The 10,316-nt window shown below is 30.2% G+C and overlaps 1 protein-coding gene across 1 annotated transcript; it reads right to left on the bottom strand.

Moving 5' to 3' along the window:
- Nucleotides 1–506: 506 nt before the first annotated feature.
- On the bottom strand, nt 507–3,147 carry LOC145835038 (kelch-like protein 7). Its single transcript, XM_082942569.1, has 3 exons — nt 2,943–3,147; nt 1,388–2,721; nt 507–593 (listed from the first exon to the last, which is right to left on the bottom strand). The coding sequence occupies exons 1-3, from the start codon at nt 3,145–3,147 to the stop codon at nt 507–509; spliced, it is 1,626 nt and encodes a 541-aa protein (XP_082798695.1).
- Between the last annotated feature and the right edge of the window lie 7,169 nt (nt 3,148–10,316).

Genomic DNA, 10,316 nt, shown 5'->3' with positions numbered 1-10,316 from the left:
TGACATCAAGGGCAAGATTTGAAATACAATTTTTACGAGTTTTAAAAAGAAAGTAGATAACTTACTAAAAACGTTTATTAAGCAGAAAATTAACATGTGTAAATATATTTTGTTGTGTTTTTTTGCTAAATTTTCATCTAATGAACTTAAAAGAGTTAAACATTAGCTTAATTTTTTTCTTGTGATATCTTTACATTTAGCACAAAATTATTCAAAATTTATATTTGATATTGAAACTAATTTAAAGTTTATGATGGCATATCTGCATTGATACTCTTTACTAAGTTACATAAAGTTTGTGAATGCTAGTATATTTGTACACTCAAAAATACAATTTATAAATTCAATCTGCACTTCGTATATGTCAGTTTCATTAAATTATGTAATTGAAATCGGTATATCGAAAATTTCCAACTGATCAATTCCCCCACAATATTTTCTTATTTTTTTATCTGTTCCTCTATTTTTTATTAGCTATTTATTTATAATTTGTTTATTTATTACCATTACACCAAACCCTTACCCTTGGTCGGTAAGCGGTTCTCGTTTTTGACCAGGTGGGAAATGATCGCTTGTTGGAAATGAGCGGTTCCCTTCAAATCGTACCTTATGTTATTTAGAAAAAGAAACATAAACCAATGAAATTTTGATATTACTTTTAATTGTTGTAAAATGAAAGTTGCAATGAAATTAATATCTTATGAAACGTTGAAAAAACCACTCAAAAGTATTTGTTCCAATGACCTTGTGTACAATAAAACCTTTTAGTTAATGTTATCGAGTCGCACACCACGGATACCTTTTAACGTCTTGTTCGGGACATTAGAAACTTACATTGTTTAAAAACCTTTCCATTTAAAGCTACTATAGATAAAACTTATTGTATGAAACATTATTTTTTTAAACTTGTAAATCATAAGTTATTCGTTATGGTTTACTTAAGTAAAGATAATGTTTACTTAAATTGGTATCTAACTTAAAAATTTAGATTTTTATTGTTTTAAACACTTTCAATTGAACTCTATTTTTAAAGTATCTAATTTTATCAGTTCTTTTTAAACAGTTTCTATATACATACAAACAAACAAACAAGTTTATAAAATAATAAAGGTAAAAACTGTTTTACATATATTTGCTTTCTATAAAAATAAACTACACATTTTTTGTAAGTTTTTTTATGATATCTTGAGCATACTTTTTTCAGTTAAGCTTAACAAACTTGATTACAAGAAATAAAACCAAGTTGAAATTTTCAGTTATACTTTATCTAGCACTACAATACAAAAAATAAAAATCACAATTAAAAAGTTTCCGGAAAAATATTGAGTTTGGGATATTTGACACAGTGATAACAATTAATATCCAGCTCGTTTTGCCTCAAACTAACATCCTTCTCCAATTTTAATCCCTCTGAATCGAAAACAATGAAATTAAAATCTCGATGATTGTGGCTAGAAACCACTATCATCTTGCTGCCAATCACCACGCACTTAGAAGTGAAAAATTTCCTCTTAACCCACGGAGCTTGAAGAAGAGCAAACTTCCCGCTGAAGAGATCAAAAACCTCGCAACCTTCCCATCTACTGATCACGTACATTTTGCTGCCGATGCTTACCGAAGCGTGACCGCTTTTTCCCTCCAGCATGTCGGGCATGTCACGTGACCACTCACCTGCGCAGTGATCGTACGCTTCAACGGATGTCGGATGATCGGATCCTCCTGAGGTGACAATTCTCCCGTTGAATACGCATGACGCGGCTCCTTCCCTGGAGTGTTTGGTGTCTTCCAGTTTCCTAAAACTTTTAGTGCTGGGATCAAAAAGGACAAAGTTGGTTCCTGATAGGTCACGTTGCTGACGTTTTCCTCCTAAAATGTAAATTTTTCCAACCAAAGTGCAAGTTGAAAAATCATCGCAGTCTATCAAAGAATCATCGGGAAACGTTACATGCTCCCAGGATCCAGTCAAAACTGAGTAAGACAGCACCGACAAACTATCAAGTAAATCTTCGTTACCAAAGAAGTACATGATCCCGTTCACGAACTCAACGGAGAACAAGTCAAAACTTTTATCTATACGTGCTATCTCAGTGAAGGACGAGTAGTTCTTCTTATCGAGCCTAAACACGCGATAGGTAGGGTATTTGCTGCAAAGTGCCACCTCAAAATTATCCTGAGCGCAATGTCTCACTCGACAGTCGGCAGAGCTCGGGTCAAGATTCTGAACAGGTTTATCGCTGATAGCTTTTAGTATAACCCCCTTACTCTCAGCACATTTTGAAAATGTGTCAGATTCTAACAATGTATTCAGAGCAGCAGTTGAGAGCAGAGGTAGACGAATTGTTTTCACCAAACCTAATGTAAGCTTGCTTCTTGATTTTGGATCGTGTTCAATCCAACTGTTCACAGCTTTTGCTACCTCAAGTTCCGAGGTGATATTCAAGCCTGAACTGGACAAGATCCTCACAAAGACATCAAAGCTCAAACCGTCCAGCATTTTATTCTCGGCCAAATAGCAGAACCATCTTGTTATGAAGTCGAAAGTGCACTTTTGAATTTGCTTGTTTTGGGCAATAATGGAAAACTGATGGTAGAAACAAACGTTGTCAATGTTCAGGTCAATCTTGAACGAGTCGAGTAAATGTTTCTTTGCATTGGCGAAATTAAGTAGTTTTGCCACTTTGTAAAGTTTGAAGAAATTTTCGTTGGATAATTTCGCATTACCTACAAAAGGTTATTAAATTCAAATTTTAATAGTTTAATAAATAAAAAACAGAAGTTATTGAAACTAGATAGAGATGATTACTATCATAAGTATTTATTTTATTCTACAAAAAAAACATCACAGAACTTAACAGAGAGTAAAAAACAGAGAGTTAATCATCATATGATTAACAGAAAGTAAAAAAAAAACATTTTACCTGTACGAAAAAAATTCGAGAAACTTTTCAATGCACTTCCATGAAAACACGAAACTGCATTTCTTTTGAAAGTTTTCACAACTTCGTCTTCGGAATTTTTGTTTTCATCGAAGTTCCTGAGCAACTGTTCACATAATTCATTGTTCTCAGAATTCGTGGTTTTTATTTTTTTAACACCAGGTGCGCTCGATGCTTCAATGTTGCCAGTTGTGGTTTCAAAAGTTGACATTTTTATATATATTTTAGGTTACTGTAGATAATAAGTTAGTTTTAAATCATTTGTAAAACTTTTATATTGCAAGTTTAATATCTAAACAAATATTGAAAGTAGAACTTTTATTGATAAGCTTGACGACCACTGATCTAAACAATAAGTAGAAATTAATCTAATTACACATAACCTGAACCATCAAGCTAATAGAAATCTTAGCACACTGAACAGCAAAGAAAAATTATGTTCACCCAAAGATCTGATCTAAGAGAGCCTCTAGTGGCAGAAACACGAAAACACTTTTAATTGATTTTGAAATACAATTTTACGACAAGAAACAATTAACTAAACTTAATTAAATATGTAATCAAACTGATATTAACTGAAAGCTGAAGGCCATATCAACTATATAATAATAATATTAACTGAAAAATCAAATACATCAACTGATATATTGATCCGATATACTAATCAAGTACATCAACTATATCAAACTAATATCAACTGAAAGATCAAATATATCTGATCAAATACCTCAACTATATCAATTGTAGCTTAAATTTGTAATAGTCTTATCATGCAGTCCTCTTTTTTTATGCAATTTTGTTTCTACAGCATTAATATGGATTTCCTTTTACAAGTTTAAATAAACACATTTCCGCTTACCTTAATAAATACCTAGTACTCTCAAATGTTTCACTAAGAACTAAACACATACATGAAATAATTTCAACATTATTTTATTATTATTTTCTGTATTTAACATAGATGTTGAACAAAAAAGAAAGAACAAACTAAGTTCAAATAACTTCAAAAAGTATGTATACTGTTGATTTGAGTAAAATATTACTTGAAGCTGTTATTGTTCATTGCATGTACTAAATTTTGTACTCCATTAAGTTCAGGGTTGAAAATAACCATCACTTCTTCCTTTCATAGCAATTAAAAGTTTAAAATTAAGTTATTTCAAGCAAAAAAAAGTTTTAATATGTTTTTATAAATTAATTTCAAATTACTTGATTTTAAGTATATAAGTTTATAGTTAAACTGAATGTACATTGTAGACACTTCTTTGAGTCAGAATTGAGTCCCTTCAATACTAATGTATTAAGATAACTGGTTATAAATAAACAAAACATTAAACTAAATCAATTAAATATCATTTAAAACCACCATTATTAAAATAAAAAGCCTGTCTTAGATTCATTAAATTAACCAAAATTGAAAACAATATTGTTTTCCATAAATCAAAAGTTAATAAAACTAAATGTAAAACAACTTAAACACCTAAAATATCAAAAAAAAATTTGAAAATACACAACTTAGAAAATTTTTTTGAAGTTTAATAATTAATCTTGGAGACATCCCCGTTCTAAAAACTGGCACCAATTAGACCTTATCTTAGTGAGACGCCATCGTATTAACGATGTTCTGTTAACTAGATCATATCAAAGCGCAGACTGCAACAGCGATCATTCTTTGGTCTGCTGTAAAATGCACATCTCAAAAAAGTTCATGCACAATTCAAACAATTTAGCTCGTAAAGTTCGACTAAATGTAGGTGCAATGCGGAACAAGGAAAATATCAAAAAGTTCTCAACTCTGATGCCATCTGTCTCTTTGTCGGACACATCTGCTTCTGAGTCTTTGTCTAGGATCGAAAAAAGTATATATCAGAATGCCTTTGAAACTTTTGGAAAGAACAAACATGCCAACAAAGACTGGTTCGAAGAAAATATCAATATTTTATCTCCTCTTTTAAAGAAAAAGCGACAGGCTCATGTTGATTATCAACGTGACCTAAGTAACACGTGTCTTAATAGACTTCGTGAAGCCAGAAAAAATTTTCGGAGGGCAGCTAGAAAATGTGGTACTGAGTTTTGGTTAAAGGCTATTGCCCGTATTCAGGCTGCTGCTGACAGAGGAGATACCAAATCAGTCTACGAAGGAATAAGAAAAGCAGTTGGACCAACAAAGAGGTCAATATCACCTTTGTTATCTGAGACTGGTGAAATCTTACACAGTAGGAATGAACAGTTGAGTAGATGGGTTCAACACTTTTCCCTTCTGTATTCTACACAGAATATTGTTACTAATGATGCCCTTAACAGAATGGATAGTCTACCAATGATGGATGACCTGGATAGCGTACCAACTACTAATGAACTCAGTAAAGCCATTGATATGATGGCTCCGTGGAAAGCTCCAGGTAGTGACGGCAAACCAGCGGACTTGGTCCGCAATTGTAAGTCATGCTTGTTACCTCATTTACATGATATTTTAGCCAAATGTTGGAGAGAAGGTATAGTGCCACAAGACATGCGTGATGCTAAGATCATAGTCTTATATAAAAACAAGGGTTCCAGATCGGACTGCAATAGTTACAGGGGAATTTCTCTTCTTGCGATTGCTGGTAAAGTTTTTGCAAGAGTGGTTCTTCCTCGTTTTCAGAAGCTGGCTGAAAGAGTATATCCTGAGTCTCAATGTGGATTTAGGTCTAAAAGATCTACCACCGACATGATTTTTTCTGTACGTCAGTTACAAGAGAAATGTAATGAGCAGAATATGCCTTTGTACATCGCTTTCATTGACCTCACTAAAGCTTTTGACTTGGTAAGTAGAGAAGGACTATATACTATACTGCTGAAAATTCGATGTCCTCCAAAATTATTCAATATTGTGAAGTCTTTTCATACAAACACAAGGGCAACCATTCAATATGATGGTAGTGTATCTGATTCATTTGAAATCAAAAGTGGGTAAAGCAAGGCTGCGTACTTTCTCCAACTTTGTTTGGAATCTTCTTTCCGATGCTATTAAAGCATGCTTTTAATTCATTAACTACTGGAATCAAGCTTCATACAAGAACTGACGGACACCTTTTCAACCCTTCAAATCTAAGAGCTAAGCGAAATCTGAAGAAAGTCACCATACGTGATCTTTTATTTGCTGACGATGCTGCACTCGTGGCTCACTCTGCCCAAGACCTGTAGACACTGCTGAATCAGTTTTCTTCGGCATGCTCGGATTTCGGCCTTACTATAAGCCTTAAGAAGACTAAAATTCTAATTCAAGGAACAAATATTTTACCATCAATCAAGATCAATTGTAAGGATATCGAGAATGTAGATAACTTTGTATACCTTGGCTCAAATGTTGCGTCAAACGCATCATTGGACAAAGAAATAAATAGTCGCATTGGCAAAGCATCAGGCACTTTCGCTCGCTTGACTGCAAGAGTTTGGGATAACCAAAAGCTAAGCATTCGAACAAAGGCTAACGTTTACCGTTCCTGTGTCTGCAGTACTCTGCTTTACGGTAGCGAGACATGGACGTTACCTAGCGTACAGGAGAAGAAAATCAATACCTTCCACCTACGATGCCTTCGTCGCATCCTTGGAATTACATGGCAGCAAAAGATCACCAATGAGGAAGTATTGAGACGTACTGGTCTTACCACTATGTACTTTACCCTCAGTCAGCTCAGGCTTCGCTGGCTCGGTCATATCCTGAGAATGAATACTGAGCGGATCCCAAAGTTTCTATTGTATGGCGAGTTCGTCGTTGGCAAACGAAATCGAGGACGTCCAAAATTACGTTTTAAGGATGTATGCAAGCGCGACTTAAAAAGCTTGAACATTGGAACTGATGATTGGGAGTTGCTTGCAAATGACCGTGCCAAATGGAGATCAACTATACACAAAAGACTGCAAGAAAGAGAAAAGGAATATTTTAGAAAAACGAAGAAGAAGATGAAGAAATAAGAAGCAGAATGAATTTAATTGTTTTTTTTTTTTTAACATGTAATTTTTTTATTTTTTCTTCTCTGTGCACAACACGCATAGCCGATCTCGGCTGATAGCGGGCCTTATTATTATTATTATTATTATTATTATTATTATTATTATTATTATTATTATTATTATTATTATTATTATTATTATTATTATTATTATTATTATTATTAATAATTGCCACAGATAAAGCAAAAATATGAAAACTAATCTGAATTTATATTTAAAATATGAAACCTATGTCACCATAGTGTTTTTGAAAAAGTTCTTACATTGCTTTAGTTTAAAAAATAATATATATATAATATAACTAGTCTTAAAGTTATTATTAAGTGTTTGACGATCCCGTATTTTATATAATTAGTTTTGCTTACCTGCTTTTAATTTAAAAAAAAGTGAAAATATAAAGATTAAGTTATGCTAAATTTTAATAAATCTTTTAAATTTGCATTAAAAATATAAATAACCACATTTAAAATTAGAAGTAATTTTGGGTAAAGTTGTTCACTAAAATTGGTAACGGGTGTAAATTGCACGAAGACCGAATTCCACGAGGGTACAAAATTGCACGAAGACAATTTTGCACTTAGGAGTCAGTTTTGCACGAATTAAATTTTTGCACGAGAGTAAAAGATAGAAAAATAAAATAAAATAAAAAGGAAAAGGAAAAACTAAAAAGAATTGATAAACAAAAAAAGTTAATGACCGAGGGTTAGAAGTAACAGTGATAGTAAAAATAAAAATATAACTGATGAAAGTTATAAAAAAAAAGCTACCAACCGAGGGTAAGGGTTTAGGGTAACAGTGATAGTTAAAAATATATAGATTTAATTTAAAATTTTAAAAACAAAATAAATAAATAAAATACCGACCGAGGGTAAGGAGTAACAGTGAAAGTAAAAAAAAATCTAATAAACTAAAAAAAAAATAATTAAAATTTATACAGATATTAAAAACAAAAGTAACCCGTGCAAAATTGTCTGCTCGTGCAAAAAAGTCTTCGTGCAATTTTGTACACTCGTGCAAATTAGACAGCTATCCACTAAAATTTATGTTTATTATGTTTTATTTATGTTATCCACTAAAACAATCTATAATTGTTTGAAGCTTGTTATTTTTTTTAATAATTTTTTAATTTTTGCATAATATAACAAACTAAGTTATATAAAATTGTAATTGCAAAATAATATTAGTAAAAATGACATTTCAACAACTTGTAACTAAAAAAAAGTTATTTTGTACCAATATCAGGAATGCTACTTTTTGAAAAAAAATATTCTTTTATTAAAATAGTAGTAAGGGTTAAATACTGAAAGAAGCTATTGTTAATGAAGCTCAAGAACCTAAAATATAAAAGATTTTTAAGAGGCATGATATAAACAAATTAAAACATTATTTTTAAGGCAAAAAAGGTTTTAAATTCACAAAGCTAGGCTTTAAGGTAAGAAAAAAAAAGTCTTAACAATACCTGATTAAATAAAAATTTAAAACAGTCTTAGTTTTAATTTAAATCTCAAAATACTTCAAACTAACTTATATTATTAAAACTACAGAACAAATGTTAACATAAATTCTAAAATTGAATAATAATTGACAATTTTTGCTTCAAATATTTACATAAAGTAAAAATTTGAAGAACTTTAAAATATTACGACACATTTGAAACAGAAAATAAATTTAGGTTGTTTTAAAATAAACTTTATAAAAACACTAAAAACTGATTTCATATTTTACAAGATACTGAAGTTACATATCAATATAGTACAAAACACAAAAAAAATATGTTTTTAAGCCGATTTCAAGAACTTTTTGAAAATATAAACATTAACAATTTTTTTAATAAGTCTTTTGATAAAACTAATAAAGTTGAAACATTATAGTTATGAAGAATAAAAACTAAGATTCCTAGTTGATAGTTAGAGGTAAATTTAAAATAATTTATGATTTATCATAAGGAGATTAAATAAAAGTTGTGCCTTTCATAAACCCAAAACAAAGTCAGTCTGAGTAACCAATAACAGCTTTAGCAGGGTTGCCACTTGTCATATAAGAGAAAATTTAATGACTTGAAACTGTTCTGAGCTATCTTAAGTTTTTGAATCTTGAATATGTATTGTTTTATGTAGATAAGGTTTGAAAATTCAGATTTTAAACAAAATTGGCAATAAAAATATAAGAATATTAAAACTAAAACAAACAAATCTCAATCAAGATATTTAATGTAGTGTTTTAAATTGTTGTTTTAATTTATAAGTAAGTATTTAACTGTTGATATTTTTAGGTTAAATAAACTCATTAAGTTTTACTATTTTTAACATTCAATAAGCCTAAACATGAAAAAATCAAGAATTTTTTCCTCAAAATTAAACTGAATACTGTACTTTATGGGTAAATTTGGTAATTACCTTTCAAAAATAGGTAAGTTTGGCAATAGCCTTCTATAAAGAAGTAACACATGAAAAAAGTTGAAGAACCACTGGACTCTTTAGATAAACACTGGACTGAAATTTTCTATAAATGTTAAATTATGCTGAGGTTTTTTATTGAAAAAAATAAACTGGCCTGGGTTATTCTATTTTTTTTTTCAAACTAGTTTGAGTTAGCCTGAATTAAACCAGCATTATATTTCATCATAAAATTTTAAAGAATTCTAGCTGGCCTTAGTTATCCTGTGTGTATAGCAACCAAGCAAAACTTACATTAAACAAGCCTCGGTTACCTTAAGTTTTACAAAATAAAAAAAGAGAAAGTCAATAGCTGAAAAATTATAAAGCTAATCAACCATGACGACCAAAAATTATTATTATAATAAGTTAGATTTAATATTAAAAAATATACTTTTAAAAGAAAAATCTGATTTATAAAAGTATCCGGAAATTTAACAAAAGTAATAAAACTAGCTTAAGTTTTGCAAAAAAAAAAGACATCCATAGTCAAATTGAATTTTAAAAAAAAGTTTTATTGGTATGAGTGTGTGACAGCCCTGATTCATACTAACATCTAAACTGGATATTAACTGGTTATTAACATAGTAACTACTTTTAAGAGTATAAATATTAATCTGAGTAAAAAAAAAACAGCAACTGTTTCATTAAATTAGATTGAGACTATATTAACTTTTGAAAAAAAAGAAAAATAGTAAACATAAGTTCAATAACTGAGAAATGTACAGTTAATTAAAAACAAATACCTTAAGATTTTCAAAAGAACAAAATAAATAGAAAACTATAGATAAGATAAAAAAAGTTTATACATTAGAAACTAGTAAATACTCCTTGCTAAGAAAATTATTTTATTAAATAATTACCTAACTAGCATGAGATTTGCATAAAACTTCAAAATAACCCAAGACAGCCTTAATCCTCACAAAACCTTTTAAAATTTCAAAGTATC

The sequence above is a fragment of the Thalia democratica genome, chromosome 4 (assembly GCF_965202585.1).
Source record: "Thalia democratica chromosome 4, ktThaDemo2.hap1.1, whole genome shotgun sequence".
Taxonomy (NCBI): Eukaryota; Metazoa; Chordata; class Thaliacea; order Salpida; family Salpidae; genus Thalia; species Thalia democratica.
This window is presented reverse-complemented; position numbering and strand designations above follow the sequence as displayed.